General features: G+C 45.0%; 1 protein-coding gene across 4 annotated transcripts in view; it reads right to left on the bottom strand.

The window, feature by feature from the left end:
* Positions 1-930: 930 nt before the first annotated feature.
* Positions 931-18,547, bottom strand: part of LOC123759298 (uncharacterized) — a 193,599-nt gene continuing 175,982 nt past the window's right edge. For all 4 annotated transcript variants that reach the window (XM_069335027.1, XM_045744165.2, XM_045744167.2 and 1 more), the window contains one exon: positions 931-1,837. In XM_069335027.1, the coding sequence (XP_069191128.1) occupies positions 993-1,837 (845 nt within the window). In that variant the 3' untranslated portion in view covers positions 931-992. The remainder of the gene's footprint in view (positions 1,838-18,547) is intronic.

The raw sequence follows: 18,547 nt of genomic DNA, 5'->3' as shown, positions 1-18,547 counted from the left end.
ATGAAGCTAGGAAAGGTACTAAACGAGACAGCAATTGTAACACAAGGTTCCACAAGCAGCTGCTGCTTTAGGTTCCTTTGGCCGTTTGTGTTCAGTTTTGTGCTCATATGGCTGCCCTGAAGCTGGCCCCATTTTATTTTGGAGGCTTAACTCTGCACTGTGTCCAAGACAAACCAAAACGTCGTTTCTTCATCTTCTGACGTGTGGTTTGGTCATCAGTGACTTGCTAGCAAAGTCTTGTTGCCATCTTTTATTCTGTTGATAGCACTAGCTGTTTGGTTAGCTTTACTGCCATGTTTCGCACTACGTATTGCCCCTGATATGACTTCGGTTTAGCAGTTTATATTTTGGTTGAATATGTTTAGCAGTTGGCACCTATCATAAAGTGGTATTGAATTCAGCATATTTGTATGTTTTTTAAGTTATTTTAGTTATATTTATGACACCTTTAAAATAATTTAGGTACTAATATACTTTGAAGTCTAGGCTTAAGTTAAATCATAAAAGTTGTCAACAGAGGTTTAACAAATTTTCAATTTAGGAAAAATTTGGCAACCACTCGAAATTTTGACATTACTGTACTGACAAATCAAGTCAAAAGGGTTCGTTGATCTGAATAAGTTACAATCAATCGTTATCAAACACATAATTAACATTTGCTAATCAAATTGTTTTAATCCAGTAGAGATAAAACAGTTACCCGGTATGATACCAAATTACACCGTGATTAGACTAATGTGTCATTGCTGCATTGAAAATCAATGTGTGCAATACAAGGATTGTACATTTTTACCAAAATCTACTTATTCCTTCAATTTATAAATTGGAAGAGCCATTTATCATTGTACCAGTTTTAAATGTCCACTTTACATATGAAATATTAATCCAGAAAACACAAAATCTCAATTTTAAGGGTACAAAAAAGAACAGTTGAATAATATATATAAAATATAAAATTTATTAACATAAGACAATGCATAATATAATAAACCTCAAATTAGACTGGCAAGAAAATCCCCAAGTGAGCTCTTCTTATCATCGCTATTATGTTTATGCATGTCCTTTAACACCGCATTCTTTAGTCCGCAGAGCTTCTTTTGCTTCTCTCTCTCCTCCTTAATGTTGGACTTTTCCCACCAAGAGCCTGGTCTGGAGCGTGGCCTCGATCCTATCATAAAATTTGATTTAAAATCTGCTGCAGAACTTGAGAGACTCGTTTGTGATGACTTGGCAATGCTCTTCTTTACTCTCTCTGATAAGATTTTCTGATCAGTGCTAGATAAATCTGAGCTTTTGCTTTGATCAAAATTATTTTTTACAAATTTACCATGGAGTTTTTTATTCTTAAGTCTCAAGTTGCCAACTGATGAAACTATTTTCAAGGCCTCTTCCTGAGTGGGCAATGTTGATGAAAGCTTGCTAGCAGCAGGTGCAGCTTCAGGAACCTTGGATGCCTTACTCTGAACCTCTGAGGATGAGAGATGCAGTCCAGCATTTACTTCTTTAAACTTTTTCTTCTTCTTTTTCTTCCTTATTACCTCAGACTTCACTTCAACTATGGGCTTTTCTTTTACAGGAACAGAGCATAACTCTCTCATTTTATACTTACATATTAAACAGGATACTTCTATTATATTTTGTCTTGAGTGGAAGCATGATAGTTTCATCTTTTCTGTACAGGTCAGCTTGCGAGGATTCTTTCTTTCTTTTTTGAGGAGGGTTTTCATATTACGTGCATTCCGTGGACATCCCAAAAGTCGAGATTTACAGAAACCAGCAATCCGAGGTGTGCTACATTTGGGACACTGAATATATCCTCCTACATGACGTCTCTTTCCTGTAACATGATTTCAAAAATGAATATCTGAAACCTCTAAATAATTAAGGTCTTGTTTATGATGCCAGTTTATCAATAAACTAATACAGTAGTATGTATTGAGCAACTGTATTTGTAAAATGTTGAAACTTTTGGCGAGTGGCAATACCTAACCACAACTACATTTACATATACTGTACCTCTAAACTTCACATTAAAAAAAAAAAAAAAAGGCAAGCACCCGTGAGAGTTGGACCATAGGAATTAAGATTCACACATCAAAACTCAAGTAAAAAGTTAAAGATAAGGAGAGTATAGATGATCAGTAACAAGCACATGGAAAATAGGCTTACAGGTTCCGGAAGATGAGAGGAAATGTCAGCACTGTGGAGAAATGCCCAACAGACCACTGGAACATTATCTAACACAGTGCAGAGTTACAAACCCATTAAGATTTCAACTTAGATTCAACAAAGCAGAAGTTGTTAAACAAATGGGACAAAATCTTACTGAAGCGACCATACAAGTCAAATATTCATACTCCGCCCAAGTAAAACAGAAACAAGCAACACTTAGTGGGCCAGCCAGAAGCTTAGGGCCTGCACAGGAATATCCCTGCAAAAAAAAAAAAAAAAAAAAAAAAAAAAAAAAAAAAAAAAAAAAAGTAACAAGCAGGCACAAAATCAAAGGAACAATGTACAAAATAATACTGTGTGGAAAGCAGGGCCAACCTGTGAGCCCTTTTAAGAAAAATGTTAGAAGTTTAATAAGTAAATAAGTAAATAAACCATTAATAAGCCATTATCAGCCAACCTGTCCTCCTACAAAGAACGTCACTTTTCGCTCGTATGCGTTACACAAGGTCAAAAATTGTCATACTAGAAAATGGAAGTGGCTCGAGAAAGCGACATGCTGTCCTGTTTTCTGTTTTGGATCCTCTGGTAGGTTAACCCTTAACATGCTCGGGGTCTAATATCCTGCCATCCCCACAGGCGCATGTCATTTTGAAAAAAAAAAAAATTATTTTTTCTTTCTAACCTGTTAATTTGTGTTCACTGATCACGGGAAAAATAATAAAAAAATCGTAAGTGGCATATATTGCCCGCTATAGGGCGGGGAAGTCTGGCAAATTATAGGCGCTGACTCAGCGTGCGTCCCAGGCGGTCTGTTGCTCGCAAGCTGTCAGGCCAGAGTTGCCACAAAGAGATAATTACCGAATTATTTCAATGTCTCTGATTGATTTTTCATACTTTTTTTGCTGTAATATTATTCAATAGTGTGTAGTTTGATATATTTATATAATAAAATGAGTGAATCGTTGGTGTACTCAAAAATATGGTGTGCATATTGTTGATTCAATTATGTTCATCAATCAGTGAACAAATACTTTGTCAGTTATTACACTATAAGCCCAGGTTATATATAAGTATTTGCATGTTTTGTTCACTATAACGAACCACTAAGTAGCTATTATGAGTCAAAAAGTAATGAGGAGTGACCGCCGTGTACCAGCCAGCCACTCCCGCCCTCTTTCCAGTCATCTGACTCACCCTCATTCTCCTCCCACAATAATGTATTTGCTATAATTCACTATATACAGACGTTATATACAAGTATCTACATGTTTTGTTCACCATAACTGTACATCTAAGCTTGTATGGTGAGTAAAGGCACAGAGATGTGGCTACTCACACAGTCAGCTGATCGGCGGCCGCCCTCAAGGTCAGACGCACTAATATTTCTCCTCCAACAATACTGTGTGGTGTTATTACGTATATCTTATATATATATCGTATATCTTATATAAGCTTGTATGGTGAGTAAAGGCACAGAGATGTGGCTACTCACACAGTCAGCTGATCAGCGGCCGCCCTCAAGGCCAGACGCACTAATATTTCTCCTCCAACAACACTGTGTGGTGTTATTACGCTATATACACACATTATATATAAATATCTACCTGTTTTATTCATCATACTTGTACAAATAAACTGGTATGGTGCCCAAAGACCATCGTGGTAACCAGTAAACAACACCGTCGTCTGCACGGTGGTGTCGTGCAGACGACGCCACCGCTCTCACCAAAATGGCGGCTCCAAACCTTCTCTTGCTATTTATACCCTCTATACGCACGTTATATATAAGTATCTACATTTGTGTTCACCATAGCGAACCACTAAGCTGGTATGGTGAGTGCAGTCAATAAAAGGTGGCCACACATAGTCAAAAGACATCGCCACCACCCTCCCTCCCACAGCATTACACCTCCTTCCATGGCGCACAGCGCTAAATATCACCACAATCCTGCTATTATCAGAACCTTGGTCAGTTTTATCACAGTCAGGGGTCTTCTGTAATAATATCATCGCTACATAATAGCATGAACAAGTATAATTTGGCATTTTTAGGCGATGCTGTGGTCACAAGCTGAACAGCAGTGCTGTTAGCTCATGCTGTGTGCGTCAGGCTTGGTTGCTCACTCAATACTGAGGCCAATAACACCCGGGAGTTTGGCCCACGATTTTTTTTTTAAATGGCGTCTGTTTACAAGAGCCCTGATGAAGGTGTGGTGAACCCCGTGTATCCGCGGGCTGTTTAAATCTTGCGTAGTACTCCAACACATCATATGACGTGATGCGCAGTTTACTGGCACAACGTCCAGCACGTCATATGACGTGATGCGCACTTTAAGGGTTAAGAGAGGACATTTTAAATTGACCGTTATCTTGATGTTGGAAAACCTTAGGAGGATGGGCTGTATGAGCATAAAATGAGATTGAGAATTCTAACATCACTGGGATCAGCAAAGCATGAGGATGAAAACATAAGTGTAGAGGGGAATTCTGTCTTTTCCAGGAGGTTATCTTGAGATGATTTCGGGGCTTTGGTGTCCCCGCAGCCCGGTCCTCGACCAGGCCTCCACCCCCAGGAAGCAGCCCGTGACAGCTGACTAACACCCCAGGTACCTATTTTACTGCTAGGTAACAGGGGCATAGGGTGAAAGAAACTCTGCCCATTGTTTCTCGCCGGCGCCTGGGATCGAACCCAGGACCACAGGATCACAAGTCCAGTGTGCTGTCCGCTCAGCCGATCAGCTCCCAGGATACCACACACCTTTCAGAAAGTACGGAACAACAAGAGCAGATGGCGTAATGGTATAAAAGAGAACTTGACATCAAGCGGCAATAAGGAATTAAACATAGGATCCTCAGAATCTGAATAGTGCAATATATTATCTCAAAATGGTAGCAAACTGACAGTGGTAGTACATTACAGGGCATACACCACAACAGCAGAGGAAGTTACTGATCTGTGTGATGTGATAAATGCAGCGGCTGAAGCCCAGGCTTTTATAATGGGGGGAATTTTAACCATGGCACAACAGATTTTGTTAATCATAGATCACAAATGGAAGGAGAGCAATTTCTTGAGGTTATCTTGAGGTTATCTTGAGATGATTTCGGGGCTTTAGTGTCCCCGCGGCCCGGTCCTCGACCAGGCCTGCACCCCCAGGAAGCAGCCCGTGACAGCTGACTAACACTCAGGTACCTATTTTACTGCTAGGTAACAGGGGCATAGGGTGAAAGAAACTCTGCTCATTGTTTCTCGCCGGCGCCTGGGATCGAACCCAGGACCACAGGATCACAAGTCCAGCGTGCTGTCCGCTCGGCCGACCGGCTCCCTTTGAGTTCTTGACAAGATAACTTTTTTTTTTTTTTTTTACACAGATGGGAGTGAGCTCATTAATGTTAATGTTTGCAAATGATGCAAAATTAACCCTTAAACTGCACATGGCATATATATATGCCATGAGTAACATGTCCCACCGAGCACATGGCATATACATACGTCATTGGGTGCCAGGCACGATTCAAATGGCCCGCGGCTACACGGGGTTCACATCAGCTTCCTCAGGCTCTTGTAAACCAGACACCATGTTTAAAAAAATCGTGGGCAATATTCTCCGGTGTGAGAGCCACAGTACTGTGGGAGCAACCAAGGCTGGTGCACGCAGCATGAGCTAAGAGCATTGTTGTTCAGCTTGTGACCACAGTATCGCCTAAAAAAGTCAAAATAAATATGTAACTGCTATTATTTAGCGATGACAGTATTACAGATGACCCCAGACTGAGATAAAAATGACCAGGATTGTGATAATAGCAGGATTGTTGTGATAATTAGCTCTGTGTGGGAGGAGTAATGCTGAGGGAGGGAGGGAGATTACCGACTGTGTGTCCACCTGTTATTGTCTGCATTCACCGTACCAGCTTAGTGGTTCTCTATGGTGAACAGAAATGTAGATACTTATATATAATGTGTGTATTAGTGTAATAACAGCAAAAGGATTATGCTGGGAGGAGCCATTTGGGTGACGGAGGTGGCATCATCTGCATGACTTGTCTGTGTAGAGGGTGGCCACTATGCTCGTTGGGCACCCTACAGGCTTAGGTGTACAGTTATGGTGCATACAACATATAGATACTTATATATAATATGTGTATATAGTGTAATAATAGCCCAAACAGTATTGTTGGGGGGGAAATTTTAGTGCGCCTGACCTTAACCCTTCAATTGCGCATAACATCATATGATGCTTTGACCGACTTGCAGTAAATTGCGCATCGCATCATGTGATGCTTTGGAGTACTACGCAAGATTTAAACGGCCCGCGGATACACGGGGTTCACTACACCTTCATCAGGGCTCTTGTAAACAGACGCCATTTTTTTTAAAAATCGTGGGCCAAACTCTCGGGTGTTAGGGGCCTCAGTATTGAGTCAGCTACCAAGCCTGACGCACGCAGCATGAACTCACAGCACTGCTGTTCAGCTTGTGACCACAGCATCGCCTAAAAATGCCATAATATACTTGTTCATGCTATTATGTAGCGATGATATTATTACAGAAGACCCCTGACTGTGATAAAACTGACCAGGGTTCTGATAATAGCAGGATTGTGGTGATATTTGGTGCTGTGCGCCATGGAGGGAGGAGTAATGCTGTGGGAGGGAGGATGGTGGTGTTGTCTTTTGAGTGTGTTTGGCCACCTTTTATTGACTGCACTCACCATACCAGCTTAGTGGTTCGCTATGGTGAACACAAATGTAGATACTTATATATAACGTGTGTATAGTGTGAGATAACAGCGAGAGTAAGAGGTTGGGAGCCGCCATTTTGGTGAGGGAGGAGCGTCGTCTGCAGGACTTATCATGTTGTTTACTGATGACCACGATGGTCTTTGGGCACCATACCAGTTTACTTGTACAAGTATGGTGAATAAAACAGGTAGATATTTATATATAATGTGTGTATATAGCATAATAACACCACAAACAGTATTGTTGTAGGAGAAATATTAGTGTGTCTGGCCTTGAGGGCGGCCGCCACCAGCTGACTGTGTGAGTAGCTACGTCTTTGAGCCTTTACTCACCATACAAGCTTAGATGTACAGTTATGGTGAACAAAACATGTAAATACTTATATATAACGTCTGTATATAAAAGCAAAAACAGTATGGTGGGTGGAGAATGGTGGCAAGTCAGGTGAGGTGAGGTGAGGGAGGGAGTGGCAGCCACTCAGCATACCAACTTAGTGGTTCGTTATGGTGAACAAAACTTGCAGATACTTATATATAACCTGTGTATATAGTGTAATAACCGACAAAGTATTTGTTCACTGTTTGATGAACATAATTGAATCAACAATATGCACACCATTTTTTTGAGTACAGCGATGATTCACTCATTTTATTATATAAATATATCACACTACACATTATTGAATAATATTACAGCAAAAAAACTACGAAAAATCAATCGGAGACATTGAAATAATTAGGTAATTATCTCTTTGTGGAAACTCTGGCCTGACAGTTGGCGATCAACAGACCGCCTGGGACGCACGCTCAGTCAGCGCCTGATTTTTGCCAGAATTCCCCGCCCTATAGTGGGCAATATATGCCACTTACGATTTTGTTATTATTTTTCCCGTGATCAGTGAACACAAATTAACAGGTTAGGAAGAAAAAATAATTTTTTTTTTTTTTTTTTTTGGGTATGCGCCTGTGGGTGTCAAATGGTATATAGCTATGCGCTATTTAAGGGTTAAATGAGTGAAGGGGGGCAGCCGCCAGCTGACTATGTGTGTGTGTAGCGATGTCTCTTAGTGCCTGAACTAACTATGCCTGAAGCACAGTTGTACAGTTGTGGTGAACAAAACATGTAGTTACTTATATATAATGTGTGTATATAGTGTAATAACTGTAAAACTATTTGTTTATTGCTTTATGAACGTAATAATTGAATCACTAATATGAACACCATACTTGAGTATAGCGATGATTCACACATTTTATTATATAAATCTATCACACTACACACTATTGAATATTACTGCAAAAAAACTAAGAAAAAATCAGAGACATTGAAATAATTAGGTGATAATATCTTTGTAGCAACTCCCACTGTCAGCTCGGGTGACACTAACCGCCTCTGACGACCGCTCTGTCAACGCCCACATTTTGCCAGACTTCCTCGGCTTATTGCGCCCAAAATATGTCACCTACGATTTATTTTTTTATTTTTTCCCGTGCTCAGGGAACACAAATTAACATTTTTAGAAGACGAAATAATTTTTTTGAATTTTTTTTCTTGCTCACAGGGGTGTAAATCTCCTCAGAACCCCTTAGCAGCTTAAGGATTAATAAGGAGAGACTGAATGAATCTGAAAAATACTTGACCTACAACTTTCAGCAAAGAGCCAACACGAAGTGTACTGAAGATAAACCCACACAATCCAACAAAACATGAACCAGGAAGCTACCAATATTATACATGCTGTGTATATAAATATGAGCTATTAGGAAGAGCTATTGGAACATGTAAATATAAACACTCGAGAAACAACACATATCCTAAATAGAGGTATATGTTGCTCTGAAAATTGCAAATTTTTCCACCCAATACTAAAAATTCATTAAACAAGAAGGAAGTTTTAACAAAGTTTTAACAAGAAAGAAGTTTTAACAGAGATTGCTCAGCATTTCATATCAAAGGAACCAAGCGAATAAAGTTAAAAGAATGCAATTATGAATACAGGAACACCCATACATACCAGGGGTATATTTAGTATACCCATGGTATGTATATATTTAGGAAAACAGGAAAAGGATGGGGAGAAATGTCCAAACTCTACCATCAACTTGGTCAAATGCTAGACAGGACACAGACAATGTGGCACCCCTACCAAAACCACATATATTAACACCAAGTAAAATACCCAGCACCTACGCAAATATCATTAAATCGTTTTTATCCATGCAGTAATCTGTTTTGATTTGAATATCTTTCTGGGTGCCTTCCTTTGGATGATGACAAGGATGGTAAACTTTAAATGTAAAGTGTTTATATTCCATCGCTCCCTGCACCTCTCTGAGGGGGCCAGGCTCTGGCTCGCTCTCCCCAGTAGGCAAACAGAACTCAGTGACTGATGGCACTAAGTTGTATGGCAGTTATTCAGTGTGATAGCTTCAGGGAGCCAATGGGGCTCCTCCCAAAAACAGCTACTGTTAGAAAAATTAAATGAGGTAAGAGGAGGAATGGACATCAAGGAAAGGAACCAAGCCTAAACCAAACATAGGAGGAGACTGCTTGCCTAAAGTCAAGTGAATGGCTAAATACCAGGAAACAGCTGCCAGCGCTTCGACTGGAAAACGATAGGCAAATATCCCCCATAGTGCCTGGAGCCACAGAGGGCAAGAGCCAAGCAACCCAAGGGAACTGGGAGGTACCAATGCCCACCAGAAGAAAGTGGGCACCCAAGAACAGCAGGTGAATTGAAGCCACGTGTCAACCCCCCCCCCCCCCCCCTCTTCTCCCAAATGGAAAAATCTACAAGCCAGGGCAATACACAGGACCCAAAACACAATTGAGACTCATGCCCCAAAAGGGAAAACTCCAGAAAGATGATGAATCCAGGAAACTTGATGGCAACCAGAAATAGACATCAGGAGCAAGGAGGAGCACCAGCCCAGACAACCACGGACATAAAAGTACCATGCCTCCCTGTGCAAGCAGAAACAGACATACTGTATATAGAAAAGTCATGAAAAATGAAGGAAAACCTACATAGAAGGGCAAAATGGGGATACCTTCCCCCCTCCCCCCCAAAAAAAAAAAAATTGACAAAACAGATAGTGTGCAAAGCAAAAACCCTGACGAAACATGATTGACCAAACATGGGGAAGGCATCCAAGAATCCACCCTGGACTTCTTCCTGGCCAAGAGCATCGAAAAATGAAGATCTCAGGGCGAAGCCATGATGCACGTCAGGCCCTGTAGACTGAAAAGTGTCTCCCTCAAGGGAAGGAAACAGAGCCTCAAACTACACCCACTCGAGCATTATTTTTCAACCAAGGTTCCATGGAATCCCAAACTACAGGTTCTGTAAAAGATAGTGATAATAAGATTAGAATTAACCTAATTATCACTATCTTTTGCAGAACCTGTAGTTACCTTGGGGCTCCATGGAATCTTGGTTTAAAAAATATGCTCCAAGAGGGTGTAGTTTAAACACTTAACTGCACCAACCGAGTATTCTCGGTCGGCGGGAAACTTCATCAACCGAGAAAACTCTCTGATTTTTCGGTACCCATTCTAAATGTGTACGAGGTTGGTTGTGTACGAAATGGACTCTTAGGATCTCCAGTGAGAGGCAGCCATCTTGGAAAAAATTTCCAGAATGCCCTAGGGCTGCTGGCTGGGTTAGTTCTCAGTGAGCAACCATGGGTGGCGCACGCGTCTCTGGCTCCCAAACACCTGTCCAGCGTGGTGTTGAAAGATAACGCTCTGTCGGTGAAATTCAAACCTTATTGTTTGAAGAACATAAGGGTCATAATATTGATGAAGCTAGGCGCAATAAGGACCTAACACAAAGGTCGGATGTAAGTGATACAGCACCTATGAGGACGATACAACGAGGGTATCCAGTTGAAGCTCTGAGAATCACCCTTGCAATCCTATGCTATCTCCAATTTATTTAGATGATACATAAATGAATTGTTTTCTCTGCAGTGCTACCTGATTACTGACACATGTATCACAGTTCCATGGAACATTATGAACATTCTACTGTATACATATTGTAAAGGACACAAATATGCATCATATACAGTACGATAAAAAAAATAAAATAAGACCGCATTGGAAATACATAGAAGAAATAATCGAAAATATATTTGTGGCAACACCCAGTGCTTGAATGGCCCGCGCGACCAGGCCCTGATGACGTCACAGCACACCTTGTCCACGTCCCCACAGCCAAAGTAATTTGGCTGTGTAATTTGGCTGTGTGAGTAGGAATTTGGTATTTTTTTTACACAGATATGTTCAGGGAAGGGAATTTATCATTTTACGAAGAAAAAAAGAATTTTTTGTGAACACTTTATTTCATGCGCACGGGTTATCTTGAGGTTATCTTGAGATGATTTCGGGGCTTTTTAGTGTCCCCGCGGCCCGGTCCTCGACGAGGCCTCCACCCCCAGGAAGCAGCCCGTGACAGCTGACTAACACCCCAGGTACCTATTTTGCTGCTAGGTAACAGGGGCATAGGGTGAAAGAAACTCTGCCCAATGTTTCTTGCCGGCGCCTGGGATCGAACTCAGGACCACAGGATCACAAGTCCAGCGTGCTGTCCGCTCAGCCGACCGGCTCCCGACCGGCTCCGGGGAATTTCACAATAAACTCGGCGCAGCATGGTGGTTAAGGCTCGGTTTCCTTCCATTGAGGGAGACACTTTTCAGTCTACAGGGTCCGACGTGCATCATGGCTTAATTCTAATCCTATGCAAAGGTATTTTTTGAGTAATGTTTGTGTTTAATTGTATCATTTAACCAGTACTGTATCAAGAGCAAGGACAGTAATCGTTTCCTTTCAGATGACAATGATATCCATATGTTTAAAGTACGACCTGGAATTACTTCAAGGGTACAAAGGTTAAGAAATGCTGCTCTAGAGAAACAGAGGGCAGCAGGAAACATCAGTTTAAATACTGTACCTCTCCTACCAAACAACCTAGGAACAGTCTAGCAAACTCCCAAGAGCATTCAAAGAAAACAGGAAGCCAGCAGAGCACCACACTCGCTCAACCCAAAGTACAATATGCAAAATGGCTGACCCAAGGTTTCCGCATTGGCTGTACTCCACAACAAAACAGCCACACAGCAGCAACTGCCTGACAATGCCCCACGCGGAAAAGACAGAGCCAAGAAGGGCCTGCCCCAGCAAGGAATTACATCGAAGTGACCAAAGACACACAATGCTGGGTAAGACAGGAAGGAAAGGAGAGAGAAGCAAACACCAAAATATAGAACATACACAAATAGCATCCACAGGACAAAAACAATGTCCAGGATGGACAACACGTCTGAAAAACGGGTCTTTGATCAAAGGGTGCTGGGGCGGCAGGAGCAGTGTAACTGGGGCATCATAGATCATCACATCAGACAAAATGACTAAGGTGTCAAGGTTAGGGAATCAAGAAAGAAGGTATGCAAGTCCTTAGGTGTGTGCAGGTGGTACTAACATGATAACTGCTTCATCACCAAGTGGTTTATGAATCTTGGGCTTTGCTGTCCTGTTTATGTTTTTTTTTTTTTTTTAATTTTGCTGTCATCAATTTATTTTCATTTGGCCAAATTTCTGGTGGCCTTTCCTTGGTTAACATGAACTACAATTCCCTGCTCCTTGTACCTCTTAAGAGTGGGGCCAGGTTTTGGCCTGTGGTTTCCCCATTGGCTTATAAATGACTGGTAAGCACCTAGCATGGATTGAATTGGGTAGAGCATGCCATGCAGCAAGCACCACAGAGCCACCACAGGACTCTGTGGTGTTCCAGAAAATTTAAAAAATCAGCTTTGAATGTAATGAAACACCATTTTCTGGGCGAGACCGGGAGGCTTCCCCAGAGCTAACCAGGCTGATATGAATGTATTGGACCCTGGCATCAGTCATTGCACATGGAGTTCTAGGCCTACCGGGGACCACGTGCCAGAACCTGGCTGCCTCAGAGAGGCACGAGGAGCAATGGCCTATAGAAACTCCCCGTGTGGTTGGAAGCATTCTACGTCTGCCATCGACCGGGTCAGGCACCCAGAAAGGAAAGCGACCCAAAACAAACCCCCTCCCATTCTGGTTAAAATATTGCTACTGAAAGCCGAACTAGTGGACAAAACTCCCCCAAATGAAAATAACCAAACGAGCATGACATCACCACGTCACTGCACTGCTGTCTGCGCAACCCCCCCATCCCTGGGAGGGAGAAGGGGAAGCCCCAGACCCTGCGTCGGCTATCCAAACCCCTAGTTCTAAGGCTGGATGTCAAAACACGCGAAAAACCACCAACCGGAGGGAGGGAGGGTTGCCGGGGAGCCTCCAGGTCTCGCCTATTAAATGACATTAAATGCAATAAAACGCTGGTTTTCTGGGGAAAGCCCCGTCTGCTCCACAGGGCTACTTACCTAAAGACAAAAACCAGAGGGGCTTACCCAGGAGGCGGTTGGCCCTCGCTCCTCAACGTGAAGTCGAGACAACTGGCTACAACCGCCGACCCAAAGCGACACAGGCCCTACTAGGTCAAGAAACACTGACAAGGTAATGAGTGGTCAGGACCCTGTTCAACCTCCAAAAACCCCGTGTCCGAATGTCAGCTCAAGACATGTTACTGAAGACAGCAGCCAATGCAGCAAACTTACCAACATCGTAGGAACGAGGATAGACCGCAGCCTGGCTGGACCGTTTTACCCTGCAGACGGCCTGGGAGACCCAAACCCTGAAACAGGGAAGAAGGGAAACCGGTTCAACCCAAAGCGCATCCTCGGCCACCGAGGCCATGGCGCGTAGGTAACGGCGGAGTCGCAACCTGACAACATGTAATTCACCACCGGCTGAACTAACCAAGCATCAACAACCTAAGGGCCCCTCTTGAAAACAGCAGTGTCATTCTTCACCAGAAAAGAATGAGATGGCTGCAAACGAATAAACCTACCACCAGGACCAAAAGAGCAAAAACCTCTGCGCCGGAGAAGAGCATAAGCTCCCCAACCTAACCCCCCAGAGGCCAATGCCAACAAGAAAAGGGCCTTCGCAAAGCAATCCTGAACTGAGGGGGCCACCACAAACCAAGGAGGAGAGAGAAAGGAAAGCACCTGGTCCAACGACCAGGACGGCTCAGGCGGCGCATGAGTAGACTGGAGGTGAAACGAGGCATGAGATAGCTTGCTGAACAGTGCAGACATAACATCAATGTCAAACGCAAGCTGCAGCGGCTCCACCAGCCAGCGCCGCACGATACGTAGCGACAGTATTTGGCATAAGATGACGGTCTTGGAACAACCATGAAAGGAAGGACAAGACAACCTCATCAGAGACAGAAGTAAACCTATGAAGGGATAAGAAATAACGGAAGGACTGCCAGGAAACTTCATACTGCTGCCGAGATGAAGCACGCACGTGGGACACCATCGACGAAGCTACCTGCTCACCATACAAGTAATGATAGGCCCATGTCCGAAAGACCAGACGTGAAGACTTGAGGAGAAGGTCGAACCAGCTACGTAACGGACTGGCCGGATTTGCTGAAAGAGGTGGAGCCGCGGAAAGACTCCCAGGTTTGGACACCAAGCAAGCAGCGCCTGAAACCAAGGCTGGCCCAGCCACCAAGGGGCCAGAAGGACTACTCTCCCTTGGTAAGTCTCCAAGAGGGCTAGGACCTGGAGAAACAGCAGAACCGGTGGGAAGAGGTATAGGTAACCCCACCTCGACCAGCCCTGCCTGAAGGCATCAACCCTGACAGCCTCGCAGTTGGGGAAGGGTGCCACACATATATAGGAAGACGCCGCGACCAAGCCGACACGAAGAGGTCCACGTCCGGGAGCCCATATGTCCAACAAAGCCAACTGAACAAGTCGGTGTCGACCGTCCAGTCTGTGGACAGGGGAATGAACCAAGACAGGCCGTCTACCAGGACATTGGAACCTTCCCCCCCCCCCCACCCCCCAAACATGAATGGCCAGGAAAGCCAAACCCCGAGAACTTAGCAGACGAGTCACCTAAAGCGACCAGCCCCAAAGAGCCAAGGACCGCATCAAGCCCCCTTGTGGTTCAGGCAATGAACTACCGGGGAGCAGTCCGAATGGAGCTGAATCGTTGATCCGCGAGCAACCCAAACCCTCTGAAGCGACATCTACACAGCCACAAACTCCCGCACCATATTGTGTGCTCGATGGAAGGACGAACCCCACTGTCCCTGGCCGGCCTGGTGAACACTGGTCACAAAGCCCCAGCCAAGAGACGACGCGTCCATGAACACATCGAGTGAGGACTTGAGTAGGCGCCAAGGCACTGAACCCTGAAAAATCCAAAGAGAATGCCGGCGATGCAGCAACCGACGCACGGCCCCCGGAGGCTGAACCCAGCGATCGCGAGAGAGGCGGAAGGGATGTCCGCAAAGAAACCAGAAGAGCCAACAAAGCCAAACCTGACCTGGCGGGTAGACCATCATAGTAAAGTTCGCGCTCCCATACAAACTCTCGAGCAACCACCGTGTGATGCAGAAGCCCCCCCAGAAACAGGCAAACGTGGGACCTTCGTCGATGCAGAGCCTCCGGTGGGAGAAACAAGGAAGTGGTCCGAGAAGCCCACACAAGAACCAGCCAAGATCAAACCTGAGAGGGAACCAGATGGAACTTCCTCCAATTCGCCAAGAACCAGAACCCAGTGAGCTGGGAAAGAACCAAATTCTTGGGGAGCAGACACACAGATTTGAGCCCACACCAGCCAGTCGTCGAGATAGGCCAGAACCCGAATCCCTAAAAGACGCAGACAGGCCACCGCGACTCAAGTAAGGCATGTGAAAATGCGAGGTACCAGATTCAAGCCAAATGGAAGGCAACGAAAGCGGTAACCCTGACATCCCAGTACAAAACTGAGCCAATCCCTGAATCCCGGATGAACCGGGATGTGCGCATAGTATTTTGCCAAAAAATGCTATGCGTATTAGTGGCTTTAGGTATTGTATGTACTGTACTAGCTCTATCTGTAAATCCAACTTTATGTTTGTAACTCACCTTCTATGTCTGTACTTTTACCTGAATAAAAAATTTGAATTTGAATTTGAATAAGCATCCCAGTCCAGGGACACCATCCAAGCACCCAGCTCCAAGAGGAGACGGACCTAGGCCAGACTAGTCATCCAAAAGGAGGGGCAATAAGTCCACGAGTTCAGATGGGACAAGTCCAAAATGAACCTGAGGTCTGCACAGTCCCATTTCGGAACCGGAAACAGGTGGGAAACCCACTGGAGGGACAAGGTCGTTTCGACCACACCCAAGCGAGCCCACTCCAAGATGACCCGACAGAACGCAGGAGAAGAAGCCTGCCCTGCCAACCTCGAACCCACCAAAGGAGGAGGGGCCACCCAATGCCACCGTAGGCTGTACGAAAAGACCTGAAAGGCCCACAAATCGTGGGACCAGGCATGAGCAAACAGAGCAAGTCTCCCCTCGTCATCGCCCCTTCAATGGGACAAACTGCGAAAGGGCTGATGCCCCTTACGCATCAGCATGCGCATGAAGCTGCACAACACCGACACCCCGAGGAAAAACAGGGGTGAAAAAGCACGCATTGAGGTGCTCAAAGTTGCCCCCCCCCCCCCCAGGAAAACCTGGGCCACCGTATGAACCTCGCACCACTCAAGCGCACGGGACCGACAGAACGAGTGCCACGCCTCTAACGAGAAAAAAGGGACAGTCCTCAAGCCAGGACGACTCTGGAACCTCATAACAAACCCAGTAAGGAGAAGATCCAAATGTGAAAGAAGAAGGATCCATTATGGAGGCGTAATCCACGAAGAGCAATGGAGGAGCGCCGCCTCCTATACCTAAATAAGGAAGTGCAGGAGGTAAGCCTCTATGGCCTCCGACACCACATGAGGCAGGATGCGGGAGGCCGAAAGCCTCCAGGTCCAACCAACACAAAGCGACTAACACCCCGAAGTCCGGGTCCCCATAACCAAAACGGGGCAGTCTTGGGGCATCGGTGGTAGCAACCAACCTAGCGTGTTGTAGCAACCTAACCCAAGCATGCAACGCTGAAGCTGCCTGCACCCGCATATCATGATCATCGAACTGGGTGAATTGGTGTATGAACAAGGAACAAAACTAGCAAGACTCTGGGTCGAAGGTGTCACTGACCCAACAGGCAGCATGATGGAGGCACAACCAATGAGTGTCACCCTGAGACAAGGGGACAGAGCAACCTACAAACTCTCACAAAGCGAGAGGGGACCCAGGGGTCGCATCCATTGGACTAAGAGCCCCTGCGGGGTTTCCCAGGGCCCTTAGTCGTGTAATTTAGCAAAGGGAAGCCCAGGCAGGGTACTGCTGACCGGCACCCAAAGTTACCAAGCAAATTGCTAAAGCTGAACCCCCGGGCCGTGTACACTAGGTGGTCCTAGTGGAGGACCACCAAGATATAAATGGGTGTGACCAAACCAAGGAGCAGACCCCCCCCCCCCCACCAGGCAGGAAAACAGAAAGAAAACCCCCGCAAGAGGACAACGTGCCCAGGTGGAACAGAACCGGTCGCTATGAGAGATGAAAACTACCTGTACAGTACTCTGCGCCCCAACCAGTGACAAAACTACCTCCTACCCAGAGGCAAACAGTGGTGCGTGAAACACCCCAGCTGACTCCAAAGACGGTCAATCACCAAGCAGCAAAAAACCTAACAGAGGTAGACCCCAAGGTGACTTGTGGAAGGTGGCCCCAAGCCCCAAGGGCAGTACTTACAGGGCACCTAGGGAAGGGGACCTTAAGCGCATGCAACCTGAGTACTATACTTATGAAATTACTCCTGACTCGCAAACCACTTAGTAGACAGGATCACACCATAAGGCACAGAACTGGAAAACAGGAGCCAGAGGTGTACAACCTTACCAGTTCACATCGGCCATAGAACTAGGTGTTTGGATAGCCGGCACAGGGGGTCTGGGGCTCCCCCTCCTCCCAGGGAGGGAGGGAGGGTTGCGCAGACAGCGGCACAGTGAAGTCGTGACATCATACTTGTTAGCTTGTTTTCATTTGGGGAGTTGTCTACTTATTCGGCTTTCTATAGCAATATTTTAACCAGAATAGGAGTTGGTTTTGGGGCGCTTACCTTTCTGGGTGCCTGACCCGGTCGATGGCAGACATAGGATGCTTCCAACCACACCGGGGTTTCTATAGGCCATTGCTCCTCGTGCCTCTCTGAGGGGGCCAGATTCTGGCTCATGGTCCCTGGTAGGCCTAGAACTCCATGTACATTGACTGATGCCAGGGTCTAATACATTCATATTAGCCCGGTTAGCTCCGGGGAGCCGATGGGGCTCCCCCAGAAAATACAGTGTGGAAATCTGTTTGTTAAATCACTTCTAGTCCTGTATCTTAACACTAACCAAAGATATGGGAAAGAAAACTGCCTGATTTCCAGCAAAGACAGATGAAAACCAACAAACTGAACCCAGTTAAATAAGAAGAATCAAACTCAGAAAGTCACAACCCTTTTGAAATCACTGCTTGTTAAATTTAACAACAGAGTTAAACTGATTCCTGCTCGCAACCCATAGAAGTTTTGTTAACTTGGGCTTGAGAACAGACCATTCTGAATTTTCTCTAGATTGATCTCAAGCGACTCTTAA

The sequence above is a fragment of the Procambarus clarkii genome, chromosome 32, assembly GCF_040958095.1.
Source record: "Procambarus clarkii isolate CNS0578487 chromosome 32, FALCON_Pclarkii_2.0, whole genome shotgun sequence".
Taxonomy (NCBI): domain Eukaryota; kingdom Metazoa; phylum Arthropoda; class Malacostraca; order Decapoda; family Cambaridae; genus Procambarus; species Procambarus clarkii.
This window is presented reverse-complemented; position numbering and strand designations above follow the sequence as displayed.